General features: G+C 43.0%; 2 protein-coding genes across 2 annotated transcripts in view; one reads left to right on the top strand and one right to left on the bottom strand.

Annotated features, from left to right (window-relative positions):
- Positions 1–238: 238 nt before the first annotated feature.
- Positions 239–20,265, top strand: part of SLC25A45 (solute carrier family 25 member 45) — a 40,009-nt gene continuing 19,982 nt past the window's right edge. The window contains exon 1 of the mRNA XM_075281413.1: positions 239–322. The gene's annotated coding sequence lies outside the window, so the exon portion shown is untranslated. The remainder of the gene's footprint in view (positions 323–20,265) is intronic.
- Positions 2,594–19,304, bottom strand: LOC142212539 (sulfotransferase 1 family member D1-like). Its single transcript, XM_075280499.1, has 8 exons — positions 19,277–19,304; positions 17,395–17,543; positions 16,849–16,974; positions 9,161–9,258; positions 6,942–7,068; positions 6,760–6,854; positions 6,105–6,285; positions 2,594–2,731 (listed from the first exon to the last, which is right to left on the bottom strand). The coding sequence occupies exons 2-8, from the start codon at positions 17,531–17,533 to the stop codon at positions 2,619–2,621; spliced, it is 879 nt and encodes a 292-aa protein (XP_075136600.1). The 5' UTR covers positions 17,534–17,543; positions 19,277–19,304; the 3' UTR covers positions 2,594–2,618.

Below are 20,265 nucleotides of genomic sequence, written 5' to 3'. Positions count from 1 at the left end.
GTGGGTTTCCTTTTTTTTTTTCTTCCACAGTTCCCACCAAAAATGAACAAAAGATAGTTAATAAATTGTTTGCAAAAAATACAACTTGTCCTGCAAAAGACAATCCCACATACAACTATATTAATGGAAAAATAAAAAAGTTATGGCTGTTGCTTGGTCCGAAGGTGTTGAATATGTGGTACCAAGGGGTTAATCTCTACGCATTCCTTGAGCATGCTCTACAAGCACAAAGCAGGGCTTCAATGAAGACTTCGGGAAGGAAGCACTACTTCTACATAAACGCGTAACTTCTGAATACATATATCACCGCAGATGCAGAAAGGTAATATTCACAAATGCAGTAATGCATACTACAGTCCTGTCGGGGTTAAGCTTCTTAGTTTAGCATACTGAAAATTAAGGCCTACGAGTCTGACAGTAACTTACTTCTACATATATAGTATGAACGAACAGCATAAAAAGTCAACCTATAAGGTATAGAAGAAATTAAATATAATTAACTATGAACATCCTGGAAATAAGCCCTTACACCGTAAAAGGGTGCAACCTAGTTTGTGCTTTAAGGATATAATTTTTTTTTTTTTTTTTTTTTAACTTTCTTTATATCATTGAGTTCAAGATTCATGGCGTTTGTTTCCTTTGACATCATGTTCCATGATGAGTTTATTTTGTAATTATATAATATATATATATATATATATATATATATATATATATATATAATGGCTTGTTCACATCTGCGCCCGGTCTCCGTTCTGCAGGTTTCTGTTTCCTGGACAGGAGACGGAAACTTGCAGGCATCTTTCAAACCCATTCATTTGAATGGGTTTGAAAAGTGTCCGGGTGTGAGCGCCGGTATGCGTTTTATGCTCTCCGCAGCGAAACCGTTTTGTTTTTAACCGGACAGAGTCGGACATGCAGTACTCTGTGTCCATTTAAAAAAAAAAACGGTTTCGCCATGGAGCGCTCAAATCGCTCATCAGCGCTCACAGACAGACTCGGCATGACCGATTTCCGTTTTCTGCCAGCAGAAGACGGAAACCTAATACGGAGTGCCGAACACTGGTGTGAACCCAGCGTCATGTGTACATTATACTGTATGTATTTTTCACAAATATATAAGGGTCCATTCACACGGAGTAATGTGCTGCGTGACCTGGCACGTATACGGCGTGTGAGATTTTGAGCGCCGTGAAAGCTCCCATTGATTTCAATGAGAGCCTGGATCGTATACGCCGCGTTCTTATGCGGCCGTGATTTTGCAGCTTGCACTGAAACCAGGAAGTGGAGGAGAGAAGAGACAGGAGTACATTTGAAATCCTGAAATGGAAAAACCCCTTTAGTTGTACCACCGTATGCTGGAATATCTGCTCGGTATAATGTACTATTAGAATGCATGGGTTAAAACGCCAGTAATCCTAGAAATGCGCGGAGACAAATAACATTAACAAAAGTATCCATTTGTAAACATGCAAGAATTTCTGCAATCTCCTAAAACAAATAGTCTTGAAGGAATTTGGTAGAATAAACTGGGATCTATTGCATAATCTTGTTCGATTCAGACTCAGGACTCGGGCTATGACATGACTCTATAAAAGATGAAGATCTCATAGAGATTAACATGACGGCCTAATGCAGGTAGCAATGTGTACAGTTACGCTAGCTATATAATCCTTCCCCAAGTGGATGGAAAAGAAGCTACATTTCTATGCTTTGAACTCCTAACATGCCCAATAACCACTGCCAGTGCTGATGGATATCTCGGAAGGATCGTATGGTATCATTTCTGAATAATTGGTGGCTCCTATGTGGGCACAATTGTGCAAAATAGTAATCTCTGCCAGGACTGCGCCCACAACCCCATACAAGTGAACAGATCACTGGTCACACAAGCACATTAGTATTCCATTCACAAGGAGGCCTTAGGGGGACTTTTGATCCCACATCCTCCGGATCACTGGGGACCCGGCGATCGGACACTTGCCCCTTGCCCTGTGGATAGGGATAAGTGTCTGTAACGGGACAACCCCTTTAATAGTAGAGGCAAAAACAAAATCAGATGTTTTTAACTTGAAATGACAAGCAGTAAGCCAAGCTCTTAGAATAGTTTATTTGTGCAACAATAAAGTGCCCATAAAAAAGATCAAGAAAACAATATTATTATACATGCAAAGTATATTCCATAACATTTACAAAATAATTACACAAATTTTAATTTGCTCAAACAACATATTGGATTCTGTTCATTGGTCACATCTGTATACACACAACACACATATATATATATATATATATATATATATATATATATATATATATATATGATATTCAATTAAAACAGTACAGGGAAATATTGATGTGCAAATACAAGATCAAATCGCTAGTAAAATCTCTACTGGTTCAGTGCAATGTGTATTCCTATAGACATGATTATAACAGTGGTTGGTAGGTATACAGGGAATCATGTAATGTGTAGTAACGTATTTTTATTAGGGTGATGGCTTGTGAGGAAATATCTGAACACAAAATGAATAATGGATAAAAGTAGCGCCCTTGTGTCTACCAGTAAATAGTCTATATTACATGCCACAAACTCACATGTGGATTTAGCACATTCTTTAGATCTCGGTCCTGAAGTGAAGCCCTGAGCCTTCCATCTTCCTCTCGTAGTCTTCATCAAACTTTTCATTTTGAGCAACAGTGAAATGGTTCTTCCAGTCTCCAGCAATACCTTATTAAGAGGAACATATGGTATATTACATAAACGTATCTCCATAGTAATAAATGTCTCCTGTCTGCAGAATTATACTAGGAAGAGATCTAAAAGAACACGTTTCATTGTAATGATTGAGCCTGATGCTATTTTATGTAGTGTATGGTTGTCCATCAATCTACTGACAGGTTTCATTTAAAACTTTGGCAAGTTCTAAGGCTGAGTTCACACGTAGTTTTTTGGTCAGGATTTTGAGGCCGAAAAGACGGCTCCCATTGAAATCAATGGGAGCCAGTCAGTTCCAGCTCCCGGAAAAAGAAGCGACATGCTCATTCTTCAGGTGGATTCACCTCGACTGGGCCCATTCATTAGGCCTAATCTGGCATCAAGTTGCAGCTACTCGTTTTTTGGTCTGGAAAGTGAGGCGGCCTCCGGACCAAAAAACCATGTGTGAACCCGGCCTAAGGGTAAGTTCACACGGGGTTTTTTGGACTGGAACCTGAGGCGGGTAGCCGCAACTGAATGCCAATGCACTGCAACGGCATCCAGTCACGCACTCCACTCTGGACTAGGCCTAATGAATGGGTCTAGTCGGGAGGAGGGAGTGTCTTGAGGCCGAATCACGAGGCGAAACGGCCTGAAGAATGAGCATCTCGCTTCTTTTTCTGGGAGCCAGAACAAACAGATCCTGGAAAAAAAGAACTGACGGCTCCCGTTGATTTCAATAGGGCGGATACGGCCTCAAAATCCTGACCAAAAAACTCTGTGTCAACTTACAATTAGGCAATCCACAAGATATAAGGTAGGAAAATAGAACCTTCTTTACATAAAAGTCACTTGGTACAAAGTATACAACCTCTGTGTGCCACTGTATCGTGTTCCGCTAGGAATCCTATATAGAGAGCATTTCTTCCTTGGAAGCAATGTCTTAAGGACAAAATACTTACATTCATACAAAATGTGACAGCAGGCTACAAATCTGCATATACCTTTATGTGAAGTTGGAAGCATATGAAGGTACAATAATTTGGCACCATTCAATATCTTGTACAATATACTGGGAAGCTGAAAAAAAATTCTGAATGAGGTGGAATTGGAAAAAAAACGCATTTGCTCCAATTTCTTATGGGTTTCATTTTTGCAGGATTCACTATGTAGAAAAAATGACGTTACCTGTATTCTGTGTGTCAGTACGCTCACCGCAATACAAAATTTATATAAGATTTGTAATGTTTTGATACCTTTTAAAACAAATTGCAAAAATTTGCAAAATCGAAAAAAAATTTGTGTTGCCATATTGTGACACCCGTAACTTTTTCATACTTACATGTGTGGAGCTGGGTAAGGTATCTTTTTATGTGGGACAAGATGTAGTTTTTATTGATTTTCTGAGCATAGGTTACCTAAAGTGTTTATATTAACTTTTTTTTTTTTTTTTACTTTTATTTTCAGGACCCTTAGGGACCTTGAACCTTCCATTGCCTTCTATTACATACTGCCATAGGCTTCCAGCTGTCATGGCAATCGATTGCCATTTAACGGCACCATCTAAAGTGTTAACAGCTGAGATGGATGTTGGCACAAATTGCACAAATTGCAGCTGTAAGCGGCGGGTGTTGGTTGTGTCATACAGCTGGCATCTGCCTTGTATGCACTCCTGAGCCCTCTCCATAAAGCCCCTCGTGACCTATGACGTACAGGTACATTATTGGTCGTTAAAGGGTTAAAGTGATCGGTCCTTAAATATAACAAACCATTACACTTGTCTCCCCAGGTTTCAGTTTTTAACACCAAAAACTCAATTTGTCTGTATACAGGTCCTGGGCTGTTTGTGCCAGGTGACTGTTGCAGGTATCAGTGGTCACCTCTTCATAAATGGCACATCCCAGCAGTCACGTGCTATATGTGAAGAGGTTACCGCTGAGGCCTGTGGTAACTAAGGCACAGGGAAAGGTGAGTAATTTCCCCCCCCCAATTCTAGATCAAATTGCATTTTATTGGACACCACCCTGTGATGCCCAGCACATGATGCCCAGCACAATTTGATTAAAACTGATAGAATCAGATGCAGCGTAAGCAACTTCCCACTATAGTGTGCACATAGCCTGAAACCTTTCCTGTTTGTTTTATATGAGTAGTAGCATCTGCCTACGACATCGTCTGCGGGTTGGAGTTGGCGCTGAGCCGCTGATATTTCGGCATTCGCCATTGGTTATGATCTGCCGTGTGCCGCCACATCCACTCCTGCGTGCCCCTGTCCCATTTGTTCCTCGCCTGTCCCCGCGTGGTTTTTACCTACCGTCTGCTCCTGGCTCCCCGCAGCCACCCTCGTCCCCCCCGCGCTCATGCCCCTTCACGCCCCCTGTTTAGCCCCCTCCGCAAAATCTCCTAACTCACCTGCCAGCACATGCACTGTCCCGCTGCCGAATGACACGGCGTACTCACCATAGCTAAGCTTAAGGGTCGGGAAGGCGCAAGACCGGTAAGCTGAGTGCGGCGTGGGGGACTGTCGCGGGCTGCCGAGGACTTCTGGCGCTGCGGCCTAGGCTACAGCTGCAAAGTGGTGGCATCCCAGAAGACGTTGTGTACGTCGGCAATGTGCGCATGCGCCTGCAAATACAGTGTAGTTGCTGTGGCAGGCCGGGCGGTGTCGCGGATCCTGATTGCGCTGGTGTTCGGCAAAGATGCCGGGTCCGGAGTGTGGAAGAGGTAGGCCGCTGGAGTAACTTTAACGTGAGCGGGGAAATGTGAAAGCATATGTAAATGTTGTTGCCTGGGGTTAGGGGCTAGCCCGGAGGCGGCAATAGGGAGTTTGTGGCTTGCTATGCTAAGAAGTGTGTGGGATTGCAGACCTGCTGCTATGAGTTCTGGTTTTCGGCGGCTCCTGCCAAGAACATATGTCTGTGATTGTTCCGAAAAGTAGCCTATCTTTCAATCCTGCCTATGAACTATGTTTGTGGAAAATTTCACACGAATCGGTTGAGCGATTTTTCATGATTGAGGAACAAACATCCAAACCCACAAACATCCAAACACACAAACCTTTATAATATTAGTAGGATGTTCACACACTGCTTTTATCATACTGATTTTGGTGTGTTTTCATCAATGGAATCAGGGTGTAAAAATAACAGTACGGGTCCATTAACACGGAGGAATCAGCACAGAATCAGCGCTGAAAAGAAAAGACTCCCATTGACTTCAATGGGTTCCGCACGGAAAATGGAACCCACTTTTTTTTCAGCACTGATTATGATGCGGATTCCGAGCCAGAATCAGTGCCACATTTCTCCTTGTGAATGATCCCTACTACTGATTGTTTCCAGGAAAAAAGCAGCATGGCTATACAATGCTCATACTGCAGCGGATGGCCATATGCAGATAATCTTACCTTTCCTCATGAAAGGAGTTATAGTCTGGTCCATAACCTCACTCGGTAGGGTTTTATAATTGACCATATCATTGTTTTTCATGACATCAAAAGATGTGAGATGAACAATCTTCTTCACAATGTCATCACTCATGTCTTTTTCCAGGAATTTCAGCATCTTCCTAATTTCTCTCTCTGGATCCTGTAGATTGGGATGATAATTATAATTGTGATCGATCAGTAATTGGTAATTAAGTCATTGGGTGACCAGAAGATAAGTCACTGTGAGATCTCACACACACAAGTATATTGTCTCTGCATACAATTGTCCTTATTATGGATATACCTGCTGGCCCAGCCATTGGTCTGCTGACCCAAACTCTATAGATCCATACAGTGCTGTGAGTTCCCCTGACAACCAGTACCCATAGCACATGCCCGAATTGTCCACCCTTGCATATGGAGTTCATAAGGGAGACCCGAGGTAGACCTTAGCTGCCTATGTTTTACATCATCAGCCATTCATTTCAATGGGCACCATGTAATGTTGTCCAGATGCCGATATTCCCAGTGAGAACAGGGAGAGGCGAGACTCCATATAAATTGTAATATATAAACAATAAAATCTAAAATGACAACACTCTTATGTGTATTTATGATTCTTTTCAAAATTTACCTCTTTCATATCTTCATAGAATAAATACAGGATTTGGTGGTCATGTCTCTTTTCCCACCAGCCTTTTGCATGATCATGCCAAGAACCATAGCACACTAAGGCAAAATAGCAAATGTCAGACTGCCTATAGTGATACATTTTATATAGTATTGCTTCTGTGGGATCAGTATATTATATCTTACCATTCCCTTTCATGTAGTTATATAGGAATACATCCCAGGATTCTGGTTGAGGCAATGGTGAGACTGTTAGGTGGAAAAAATAATATGATACTGCCAAATCTTTAGCATTTCTTGCAACATAAATAACCTGTTTGGAAACAAAAAAAAAAATCTGTAGTTTAACAGCAATAATATCTAAGGATTCTCTTAAAGTGGTTTTCACATCATCCTATCTCACCAGCTTTGCCTGCTGTCTCTTCTTCTCACTTCCTGTATTCTTAAGCAAGCTTGTGGGTGGGCTTTTGACTGTTTAATGGATAGGACCAGGGCCGGTTGCATTGCCCTGGGCCCTATGGTAGCAGGGGGCCCCATTGGGACAGCGGGACAATCCTGCATAGGCCTTTTTTTTTTTTTTTTTTTTATGGGCCGTTGGTAACTCTAGCCGGTAATGGGCCCCATTTACTTACCTCTCTGGTAAGTAAATGTCACATGACCGGGGCCTGCGTCCATATGCGTTGATGCAGACCCGGGTCATGTGACATGCCGTACGTCATTGAACATAGCCGACATCAGCAGGAAGAGCAGTGGATCTGGGGTTAGGTAAGTAGCAGTGTTTTTTATGTTTGTATCCCCCTTGGGTCTTCGATTATTATACTTTGGAGTCTGAAAACACCCCAGAGTATAATAACTGTTCATGGGTGTCCACAATGGGTCATAATAGTGTGTGCGGGGGACACTATGGGGCATAATTGTGTGGGGGGGATGTCGGTCGGTCGGGGTCTTTGGCGTCGGTCAGGGGGGGGCCCATGTCAAAAGTTTGCTCCGTCGTTCCTAGTTATACCACTGATAAAGGTCAATGTATAAAACATTTCTGACAGGTAGAAAAGTTCCATCAGCCAAATAACACATTTTCACCCATTGAATGTCACCATATAAAATCCCAGTTTTTGGCAGCTTTCAGGTATAATAGCAGGTGGTGATGGGGGAGCCAACTTATGAAACATTTGCCCTGGCCCACCAATGTGTTAAAATGGCCCTGGATAGGACACTATGAAGTACCTCAGTGTATATATATATATATATATATATATATTATATATATATATATATATATATATATATATATATATATATATACATTGTCTTTACCATGAGAGATTATTTATTATGATTACTAGAAATCTATAATAATATAATTATTATATATTATAATAATGTAGATCTTATACACGCTGCCAGAACTGACAACAGACTCATCAGACTCAGTACACTCAATGTTATCTTTTCGTTCACATAGAAAGATAACACATACTATTGGAGCCTTTATCATCAAACTGCAATCAGTAGAAGATAACAGCTCTGAGAGCATAATCCAGAGAACTCAGACAGAGTCTCAGTCAAGCAAACCAATAGAGGGCGCTCCCTTTGACATCATGTTAACCTTCTCAGAGGCCTTTGTTTGCAATGATGTTGGGATTTTACCAGGTACAGTCTCTCAGCCAAGGACAACTGTTTTGATGTTCTTGCATCTCATCAGCTTGGCGCAGAGAGGATTGACCTGGCAGAGGTCACTGACTTCCTAATTACATCATGGAAGTCAGATTTGCATATTCTTCCCATGTTCCTTTGCCCAGTGGAGCGCTCATGGCTTAATAAGACTCCACACACCTAAATGGTGGTTCTCTCCCTATGGAGATGAAAACAAGGTGACCATTGAGCAGGGGATTTGATCACGGCTTTAGCCACTTAGAGACTGAGCCAAGTTTTGTTTTTGCATATCCGCTTTCACCTCTGCACATTCCAAGAGCCGTAATGTTTTCATTTTTCACATGATGAATTCACATGATGGCTTGTGGAATTGAAAAAAAAGCATTTGTACCAATTTTGTGGGTCTTCATGATCTCAGTGATCCCAAATTTATATTGTATTTTGAATGTTTTGTTACCTTTTAAAAAAAAATACTGTGTTCTTGATGAATCCCCCCTCTGTGTTTGAGTTTACCATTGATGCATGGTTTAATAAAGTGCTAAAAAGAAAAAGGTACCAGAGTTTGCGATCATCATCAACCAACTTTAGCCTCCTTGACAGCTCTTGAAGAAACGGGACCTTGTTTACAAAGTTATTCGTATACCCAAGTAGTGTTCTTGGAGATTTCAGAGATTACAGTCCTAAATGAGTAGTTCCAGTAGGAATGAATCATTATTAAATTTATCATGGATAATCTTGGAATATATCGTTACCTTCGCGTTTTTCTCCCAAAAAGAGTCCGGCATCATCTGAATGGGAAGATGTGTTTTCACAAGTCTTGGGGATGGTGTGGCATTAAGTTGATCTACACCTGTTAGAATGACCAAGATTCATGATAAATTTATGTAATCTGATATATTGTAAAGATACAGATAATGCAGGGATTTTTTTTAAAAGAAAATTGGACAAATTGTCCATGGCAATAAATCATTTTTGCATTTTAATTTTTTCCACCCCACATTCCAAGAGCCATAGCTTTTTCATTTTTTGGTTCACAGAGTCACATCATGGCTTATTGTTTGCAAAACAAATTGTACTGTGCAATGTATTGGGAAGTTAGAAAAGAATTCAGAATGAGGTGCAATTGGACAAAAATATGCATTAGCGCCAATTTCATATGGGTTTAATTTTTATGGCATTCACTGTGTGGTACTTGTATTCTGTGGATCAGTATGAACACTGCGATACCAAATTTATATAGTACTAGCATTTGCCCGCGACTTCGTCTGCTGGTTGGCGTTGGCGCTGAGCCGCTTTTATTTAGCCAAGTCGTGTTGGTTACGATCTACCGTGCGCCCCCACCTCCCTCGGCCCTCGCCGGGCCGCGCGGCCTTTCCACCTGTCACCTGCTCCTGCCTTCCCCCCTGTCACCTGCACACCCGCTCCCGTCGCCACGCCTACGGCCCTGCGTCCGTTGGCGCCCCCGGCTCCCCTTCTGTGTCGCGTGCTTTTGGCCCCCAACCTCCCATCCTGGGGTCCCCCCTTCACGGGCGCTATTTCCCTCAGCGGCCCCCCCACCCGTATCTTTTGGCCCCCCGGGCCTCCTGCCCGCATGCCAACCTCCCTTCTCGTGGCCCCCGTACCCTCCTCCCCTCCCGTGGGCCCCTGGCCCTCCCTTCCCAGCCCCCCCTCTCAAGGCACCCACCAGCCCCTCTCCCCCCCCACCCCATCCACCCTGTCTGGAACTCCCTGCCCCCCCTCCACTAAGTCCTCTTGCATTCACTTCCACAACCTGTGCCCCTTGCCCCCCCCCCTCCTGCGGCCCACCCCAACCTCAAACAAAGTGTTGAAAAAAAAAATGCTGTTTGGCTATTTAGATTTTTTTGCTGCTATGCTGTTCTCCGTATGAGATAAATATTTTAATAGTTTGGACATTTTGGAGTGCGGGGATAGCTAATGTGTTTATTTTTACTTTTGTTTATTTACTTTTAAATCTTACCTAGAGAAAGGGGGGCGATTTGAACTTTATTTTATACTTTTAAAAACTTTTTTTTTTGTCTACTTTTATGATCAGACCCCCCAATATTACTGTATTGCAGTTAATAGCAAAATGCCATCCTCTGTATTACATGCTGCCTCTGGCAGCATGCAATAGTTCTTATGCAATGACAAGCCTGGGAGACTTCAATAGGCTCCAGGCTGTCATGAGAAATGATCACCACCCTCCGTGGGCAGTGATCTGTGACCAGTGGCGCCTGCACAGTTTATACGCCGTGGTCCTGTTTGACACAGCCGGCATCCACCATGTATGGAGAGAGCCCAGCTCCTGAGCCTTCTCCATACATACCCATGGACAGGTACATCATTGGTAATTAAGGGGTTAAAGGAGTTGTCCAGCCCGAAGTTGTTTTTTAACACTGATGACCTATCCACAAGATGTATGTGATCTGTGGGTTTTGACACCCAGATCCCACACTGATCAGCTGTTCAGATGGTACCGGGCAACTACAGTGCTGCTTTTATTACTTGAACAGGAGCAGCTGGATTGCTGTAACTTCTTGCACCTGTGCACTGCTGGTCTGTATAGAGGTCCGGGTGCTGGACCCCACAGATCACATACTGATGACCTGTACTGTGGATAGGTCACCAGCAGTGGCGGATCCAGGGTTTGCGGGGCCCTGGGCAATTGACTTTGGCAGGGCCCTACGCGCAGCGCACCGCAGCAAAATAGGCCCCACCCACTTTTATGTTGACTCCGCCCATTCTCATTCATTTTTCATGTGATTCCACACAGTATAATCCTCCTACAGTCACCCGTTAATTATATGTCCCCCCTCCATCTCTCCCCATTTTCATATACACCCTTCATCTACCCCTAGTTTCATGTCCCCCATCTATCTCTGTCCCCAGTTTCATGCCATTCTCCCCCTTTATCTGCCCACAGTTTCATGTCCCCCCCGTCTCTGCCCCAGTGTCATGCCGTTCTCCCCCCTTCATTTGCCCCAATGTCATGCCATTCTCCCCCCTTCATCTGCCACAGTGTCATGCCATCCCCCCCTTCATCTGCCCAAGTATCATGCCATTCTCCCCCCTTCATCTGCCTCAGTGTCATGCCATTCTCCCCCCTTCATCTGCCCCAGTGTCATGCCATTCTCCCCCCCATTCATCTGCCCCAGTGTCATGCCATCCCCCCTTCATCTGCCCCAGTGTCATGCCATCCCCCCCTTCATCTGCCCAAGTATCATGCCATTCTCCCCCCTTCATCTGCCTCAGTGTCATGCTGTTCTCTCCCCCTTCATTTGCCCCAGTGTCATGCTGTTCCCCCCTCCCCTTCATTTGCCCCCCAGTTTCATTGGTCCCCCACCATCTCTGTCCCCAGTTTCATGCCGTTCTCTCCCCACCCCCTTCATCTTCCCCAGTGTCATGCCGTTCTCCCCCTCCCCTTCATTTGCCCCCCAGTTTCATGGGCCCCCTTCATTATGTTCCACCTTAATATTTAATACAAAACAAACACTTACACTCACCTTCTATCACTCACCTTCCATCGTTCCCCCGACGCTCCTCTCTCTAACTCCAGTCACATACGCGATGCAGGAGCTGTGATCTCAACTCCTGCTTAGCTGCGGCCCGGCTTGCGTGTGTAAGCGTGATGTGATGACGTCATCGCGCCTACACATGCAAGCCGGGCCGGAGCTTTAAAGCAGGAGCTGAGCAGACAGCTCCTGCTTTAATCGCGTATGTATTCAGCTCATCGGTGGACGGACGCCGATGAGCTGAAATCGTGACAGGCAAGTGCCGGGGCCCCCAGAGGCTTTGTGGGCCCCGGCACTTGCCCGACTATGCCGAGGCTGACCGGGACCATTTTGTTAGGGCGGGGCCCCGGGCGGTTGCCCGGCTCGCCCGGCCCTGGATCCGCCCCTGGTCACCAGTATGAAAAAGCAATTTGGGGCCAGCCTGTTTAACCTCTTCAAGACCGAGCCTAAAAGTACCTAGATGACCGGGCCTCATTTTTCAAATCTGACATGTGTCACTTTAAGTGGTAATAACTTTGAGATGCATTAACTTATCATGGTGATTCTGAGATTGTTTTCTCGTGACACATTGTACATCGTGTCAGTGGTACATTTTGGCCAATATGTTTTGTCTTTAATTATGAAAAAATAGGAAATTTGGTTAAAATTTTGAAAAAAATGCAATTTTCAAACTTTGAAATTGCATGCCTTTCATGTAGAATGTCATACTACCCAAAATACTTTATACATTTAATTTACCATATCTCTGCTTTATATTGGCATCAAACTTTAATCACCCTTTCATTTTTTTCAGATGTTATAAGGCTTACAAGTCAAGCAGTAATTTTCCAAATTTTTAAGAATATTTCCAACACACATTTTTCAAGGGACCAGTTCAGTTCTGAAGGGGTCTTAAAAGGCCTCTCTATTAGAAACCCCCATAAATCACCCCATTCTAAAAACTTCACTCCTGTAAGAATTCATAACTGCATTTAGGAAGTTTCTTAACCCTTTCAGCATTTCATGGCAATTAAAACAAAATAGAGGTCAAATTTACAATTTCAATTTTTTTTCACTAATATTTTCATTTAGCCCTAGATCTTACACATTCACAACGTGTTAAAGGAGAAAACACATTCTAAATTCTATTAAGCAATTTCCCCCAAGCATGAAACTATTCCATGTGAGAATGTTAAAAGATGTATGGGCACACTGTAGGGTCCAGAACAGAAGGAGCGCTATTGGGATTTTGGAGGGCAGATTTTGCTGGAATCTGTTTCAGGCACCATGTCGCATTTGCAGAGCCCCTGAAGTGCCAGAACAGTGGAAACCCCCTCAAAATAACACCATTTTGGAAACTAGACCCCTCAAGGAATGTATCCAGGGGTATAGTGAGCACTTTGACCCTACAGGTGTTTCACAGATTTTTTTACCATTGAGACATGAAAATTTTAAATTTTTTTTCCCCTAATATAATGTCACTTTAGCCCCCAATTTTTTATCTTCAAAAGGGGTTAAAGGAGAAATTGCAACCCACATATTGCTACACACTTTCTATTGAATGCAACAATACCCCATATGTTCTGGAATATTGATATACGGACACATGGCAGCTCTCAGAACGGAAAGAGCGCTAATTGGGTTTTGGAGGCCAGATTTTGCTGGAATCATGATCAAGCACCATGTCCCATTTGCAGAGCCCTCTAGGTGTCCAAACAGTAGAAACCTCCAAATTGTGACCCCATTTTGGAAACTAGACCCTGTGAGTTATTCATTGAGGGGTATAGTGAGTATTTTGACCCCATAAGTTTTGAAAAAATTTGTGTCAAACTAAAATTTTTCATATTTTTTACACAAAAGTGTCATTTTAAAGGCAGCTTTTTCCCCATAACACATGAAAATAAATAAAAACACCCCAAAATAGATGGCCCCATTTCTCCTGTGTTCAAAAATGTACACTTAGTGGCCTTAATCCTATGTACGGACGCACAGTAGGGCCCAAAAAGAAGGGAGCACCAACTGGGTTTCAAGACATAATATTTGCTTCTAAATGTTTCAGACCCATTGCGCATTCAAACAAGATTTGAGTTACCAAAACAATTGAAAACCCCCATAAATGACCCTATTTTATAAACTAGACCCCTTAAGGTATTCATTGAGGGGTATAGTGAGCATTTTGACCCTATAGCCATTTCACAGATTTTAATAACCTTGGGATGTGTAGGTGAAAAATTACTAAAATGTCCCTTTATCTCCAAAGTTTTCATTTTCACAAGGGGTTAAAGGAGAAAAAGCCCCCCCCCCACAGTTTGTTACACAATTTCTCTTGAACACGGCAATACCCCATATGTGGCCATAATCTGCTGTATGGGAACATGGCGGGGCTCAGAATGGAAAGAGCGCTATTTTGCTTTTGGTGGGCAGATATTGCTGGAATAGTTTTGAGGTGCCATGTTGCATCTGCTGAGCCCCTAAAGTATCAATACAATGGAAACCCCTCAAAAGTGACCCCATTTTAAAAACTACACCCATCAAGGAATGTATCAAGGAGTATTATCATTCTGAGCCTAAAAATGCTTCCCAAAAATTAATGCACAAAATGAAAATTTAAATTTTGAAAGAAATATGCCTTTTCGGTGCCCAATGAGTTGCACCCACTTTGTGCACTCCTAAAACTATTAAGGGGCCATCCCGGGTAGAAAGAAGTTATATATGTGGGTGTACACTGCTGCTTGGGCACACAGCAGGGCTCAGAAGGGAAGGAGCAGTGGGCTTTTCAGCTTTTGGTGTACAGATTTGGAGGGGTTTCCTGACGCCATGTTGTTTTTGCAGAGCCCTGGAGGTGACAGTAATTTGGAATTCCCCAACAAGTGACCCCATTTTGTAGGGGAGATTTTAGAGTCTCTACAAATGTGACATGGTGTCCAAACACCAACAATCTAAATCAGCTGTCCAAAAGCACATATCGCTCCTTCCCTTCTGCGCCCTGCTGTGTACCCAAGCAGCAGTTTATGCCCACAGGTATGACACTGGTGTACCCCGGATAAGGAACCTACTATAAATTTCCTACTATATCTCCAGTAGCTACTATGTTGGGGGGGTCACTAAGGGGGGCAGTTCTGGTTTATTTTCCGTCGTAAGCTCTACATCTGGTTTGTACCCCAGTATTCGCTCGCACAGCTTATACATACCCTTCCTGCCGTAGCCAGTTGTGTTCTTATGATTTGGTGATTTGTTTGTTTTTTTGTCTTCACACTGTACAGGCTATAATTTTTTTTTTATTTTTCTGGTGATGTGGCCGCATGAGGGCTTGATGTTTGCGGTATGAGATGTATTTTGTTATAACATTTTTGGGTGTTTAACATATTGACTTACTTTTATTAACTCTTTCTTGGTGAATTAAAAAAAAATCCCTATCAATTCTGGTATTGTGTTTTGCCTTTAAAAAAAATTTCTGCAAGGCATGTAGCATAAGTAAACATGTGACCTTTATTCTGCGGGTCGGTACGATTACGGCGATACCTCATTTATATTGTTTTTTATGTGTTACTAGTTTTGCAGAACAAAAAATCCATTTGGGGATGTAAATCAATTACTTTTACATCACCAACTTCTGAGAGGTATAACATTTTTATTTTTCGGTTGACAGAATTGGTTTATGGCTTATTTTTTGCGGGACAACCTGTGATTTGTATTGGTACTGTTTTGGGGTACATGTGACTTGATGGCGAAAAAACATTACTTTTGCCGGGTTTTTTTGCGTTTTTTTTTTTCCGGTATTCACTGCGTAGGTTAAATATTGTTTGTTCTATTGTACAGATTGTGACGGACGCGTTGATACCAAATATGTATTGTTTTTATTAATATTTTGGTTTTTTTTTTTATATATCATTAATTTTATATAAGAAAAGGGAATTTGGGGGGGTTTATAACTATATAAAAAAAATTTACACACTTTCTTTCTTTATTTTTTAACTTTTTATTTAATTTTTTATTTGTTCTATAAGGACACTAGAACCAGCGATCAGAGAGGATCGCTGGCTCTATGCTATAGAATGCAATACAGTGTATTGCAGTCTATGGAGGAAGCCAGCTGATACAGACGCATCGGCTGGCTTCCTCTATACCTGGTAGGATCAACCAGGTACTGGGGGCTCTTAGCAGCCTGGGTTCACTGGTCAGACCCCAGGCTGCAGAAGATACTTATGGGCACCCCCCGATCTCGCCGCGGGGGTGCCCAGGGGGCACTTTATCTTTGCTAAGCCCCTTGGATACGGCGGTGATGTTTCACCGCCGGCATCTAAGGGGTTAAAACCTCCGCTCGGAGACCAGCTCCGAGCGGAGTATATAGAGCACAGTGTTAGCTATCACATATAGCTAACACTTGCTTCCGATGCCGCCCGCAGGATCATCTAACCCGCGGCGGCATCGCATGTCAGGGAAAGTTTGTTACTGCAACAAACTTTCCCTGACATGGCCGCTACATGATCGGGACCTGAATCTATCAGGTCCTGATCATGTCTCCGTGGACCCCAGCAGCCATTAGCGCTGGGTCCACGGAGCTCCCGACCCTCGGGGAGACCCGATCCCCATTTTAAAAGGGGCCGTTAATTAACGTCGGCGCGGCACAGAGCCCAAGCCGCGCCGACGTTAATCTACAGGGGCCGGTCGGGAAGCGGTTAATGTTTGCAGACACACACACACACAGTGTCCATGTGTCTACTCTACAGCTAATTCAGGGCACAAAGGTGCAATACCATGCACCACCATTGGTAGCCAGATGGTGAGCAAGTCCACAGGCCAAACTAAGCACTGAAGACATTGCAGCATTAGCACAACCACCAAGGCTCTTCCCTAAGCAGATTGTTGGGGGGGGGGGGGTGAGAAAAGTTAGCCGATACCAAGTTGATGATGATCTTTGAAAATTCATTGAAGATATTCTTTATTACCTGAAGGCATTCCTTGAATCTGAAATTCTAGATATGGTACACGATTATATATAGTATCTCGACGACATTTTTCTTTGTCTCCTTCACAGTAAATCATATCAAGGATTTCACTTGCCCACGTAGTTCCTAAAAGAAACAATAACAACTGCATCATGATGAACATCTAAGTACTTAATGGGCTTGTCCGGCCCAAAATGCATACTTCATGCTGAAGGCCTTTCCACAGGATAGGTCATCAGTATGGAATGTCAGGGTTTGGCACCCAGACCCCACACAGATCAGCTGATCCAAATGCCTAAGGGCACCTGAAGCAGTAGTAATGGATAGAGAGCAATACATCCAGAGCAGCAGCCCTGTCCACTGAGTAGTGGTGGTGTCGGGGAACTGCAGCTAAGCTCCAGTTACTTGATTAGGAGTGAAGCCACTACCATTCCATGTCAGCTGATCTGTGTCGGACCCTGGCAGATCACATACTGATGACCTATCCATAACTCTTACTAAATAATATTCTCTTAGTTCTGACTAGGATTTTCTAAGTTGTATTACCAGCTTTAGGATAAGTTGCAATAACTACGTCATCAGGTCGGGCCTGAAATCGTTTCACATCTTCCCATGTTTCAGCAAGAGGTTTAGTCATTAGAACTCCATGTACAGGAACCAGCAGCTCTCGTGTAGCGGCGTCCATTGTTTTCACTCTGAACAAAGACAAATGGCTTTTTTCAGTTTTTTTTCTGATAAAGCAATACTTAAGAGCCAAGTAAAAGTAGCCAAAATTTTCATTTAACCCCCTCTTCACTACTCATTGACTAGTTGGGACAGTAGAACATGAATAGACATCCTTCACTTTAGCTGAGCGACACAGGGTCCGGGTGCTGGTTCTGATCACACCACGCAACGCAGGGCTGCAACAAGCCTGGAATTTCTGGGTTCATTGCATACAAAACTCCGGGGAAGTAAGTGATGATAAACTTCCTGGAGAACCCCTTTAAATAAAAGGGTACCTGTAATTGAAACTTCTTCTGTATGCAGTGTCCTAATAATATTTATATATGAATATTGCTCTGAGTGGGCTGACCTAGGCAACAGAACACTTCGCTTTTGCCACCAGGAGGTTTTGAATGCCACACAATGCCACTTTATTAGACTCTGAGACTGCCAAAGAGAAGTTGACTTCAGTGACCAGCTATCTTCAGGAAACCTAGAGAAAATGAATTATTCACATGAGACATTCTCACCCCCCTGATCAGGAGTACTTTGTCCCATGTTCTGATTGGAGCGGTAGCATGCGCACTAAACTCATTACAATGGGAGTGCATTGGCTACATCCAATGCTTCCACTGAAATGAATGGAGTGGTGTGCAGAAATGAATGGAGTGGTGTGCAGACTTCCCAACTACGACTCCATTCAGAACAGAGAATATAAGTCCCCCATTCTCTTGATCAGTCGGGGTCTGAGTAGTCAGATAGTCACCAATCTGCAAGTTAGGGGATAACTTGCTCTGATGGGAAAACCCCTTTAGGCTAAGGCCCCACGTGGCGTCCCGCATTAAAAAAAGCCCTGTGGAAAAAACTGTGGCGGCAGCGCAATGCGGTTCTTCCCGAAGCGCTTTAGAAAGAAAGTTCGCAGAGGTTTCCTCTGCGGACTTCCTGTTTCTGTGGGTATAACTGACATGCTGCGAATTGCCAAAAACACGCTGGTTTTGGAAATCTCCACATGTCCGCAACGTGGGTTGTTACAGCAATGTGGGCATAGGAATCGCTAGATTCCCATCCACAATGCTCAGGCTATATCACCTGCCCACAATTTTTTATGCGGTGTTTCTGACGCGGGCAAATTGCAGTGTGAATGTATGTAGGGGTTGCAAAGGTAGCAATCACCCCAAAGGGGCTTCAAAGGTCTGTCTGCTACAGAAAATATACCACTAAGCTAAATGGCACAAGGTAAGTAGGGGCCCCATTAAAGAGTTTGAACTGGGGCCCATGAGCAACATATTAAGCCTCTTGTGCTTTTCATTTTTAGTGTTGGGAGATTTCCGCTCTGAAACCTGCCGAAGTGTGAATGTAGAATAATTCAAGATCAATAGAACATAAGTAATTCAATGTATTCTTGAAGAATCAACTTGTGGATACCTTATAAACACGCACTTTAATGTAGCAGCAGAGATTTATGTGGATCACATTGGGGTTCTTTCAGTACACATTAGATTCATATCATATAATATGCATAAAACCCCAATGGCAGATGTTGATAGAGAGAAGGATAGGGCAGGTGAATTTCCACATTGCCAATCTTTTTATTGTACAAGAGACACATCTGCACCAAAGTTGTCTGGACAAGCTGAGCATGTATGTGTTATGTGGGATAGGGGGTTCAGGGGATGTTGTTAGCTGAATGCTCCTATTCTGAAGCTTAAGTATGAAGACTCACCAATATGAAGCGTTCACTCCCTCGTCTGTTCTGGCAGTGAGTAAAAAAATGCTTGTGCTTGCTTTATTTATATGGATTCAATGTAACCTGAGTCACTTCTCTTGTTTATTGCATCCTTTTATTCTGTGCAATCTTGTATTCTAATTTATAAGGGGAATAAAACCGGTTTCTCTTGAGTATCCCAAGTACAAATACTATGAACATGGTAACCAAATACCAATTTCAAGCTAAAAAGTGTCCTGTACATGTAATATAGGGGAACCTAGAGGGTCGCCCCTTCTAATGTTCTCACTAGTTTAGTTAGGTTCCCTCCATTGTGGATCTTTATGCTCATAGAATAGTTAGGGATTATGGACCCAAACTAGAATAAGATGTCCAGCCTTATTCTATGTATAATAGTCAATAAGAAGACTATCACATACAGTACAGACCAAAAGTTTGGACACACCTTCTCATTCAAACAGTTTTCTGTATTTTCATGACTATGAAAATTGTAGATTCACACTGAAGGCATCAAAACTATGTGAATTAACACACATGGAATTATATACTTACCAACAAATGAAAATCTGTTTTATATTCTCGGTTCTTCAAAGTAGCCACCTTTTGCTTTGATTCTTGCTTTGCACACTGTTGGCATTCTCTTGATGAGCTTCAAGAGGTAGTCACCGGAAATGGTTTTCACTTCACAGGTGTGCCCTGTCAGGTGTAATAAGTGGGATTTCTTGCCTTATAAATGGGGTTGGGACCATCAGTTGTGCAGAAGTCAGGTGGATACACAGCCGATAGTCCTACTGAATAGACTGTTAGAATTTGTATTATGGCAAGAAAAAAGCAGCTAAGTAAGAAAAACGAGTGGCCATCATTACTTTAAGAAATGAAGGTCAGTCAGTCTGAAAAATTGGGAAAACTTTGAAAGTGTACCCAAGTTTAGTTGCGAAACCAACCAGCACTACAAAGAAACTGGCTCACATGAGGACCGCCCCAGG

The sequence above is a fragment of the Leptodactylus fuscus genome, chromosome 7, assembly GCF_031893055.1.
Source record: "Leptodactylus fuscus isolate aLepFus1 chromosome 7, aLepFus1.hap2, whole genome shotgun sequence".
Taxonomy (NCBI): domain Eukaryota; kingdom Metazoa; phylum Chordata; class Amphibia; order Anura; family Leptodactylidae; genus Leptodactylus; species Leptodactylus fuscus.
The sequence above is the reverse complement of the archived record's forward strand: the minus strand, read 5'-3'. Positions and strand labels throughout refer to the sequence as shown.

Excerpts from the sequence above, each read along its gene's own strand:
- LOC142212539 (XM_075280499.1), bottom strand. The coding sequence starts at position 17,533 with ATGGACGCCGCTACACGAGAGCTGCTGGTTCCTGTACATGGAGTTCTA. Across the intron at positions 16,975-17,394 it reads TGCAACTTATCCTAAAGCTG|GAACTACGTGGGCAAGTGAA; the intron begins GTAATACAACTT and ends TGTTTCTTTTAG. Across the intron at positions 6,855-6,941 it reads TAACTACATGAAAGGGAATG|TGTGCTATGGTTCTTGGCAT; the intron begins GTAAGATATAAT and ends ATTTTGCCTTAG.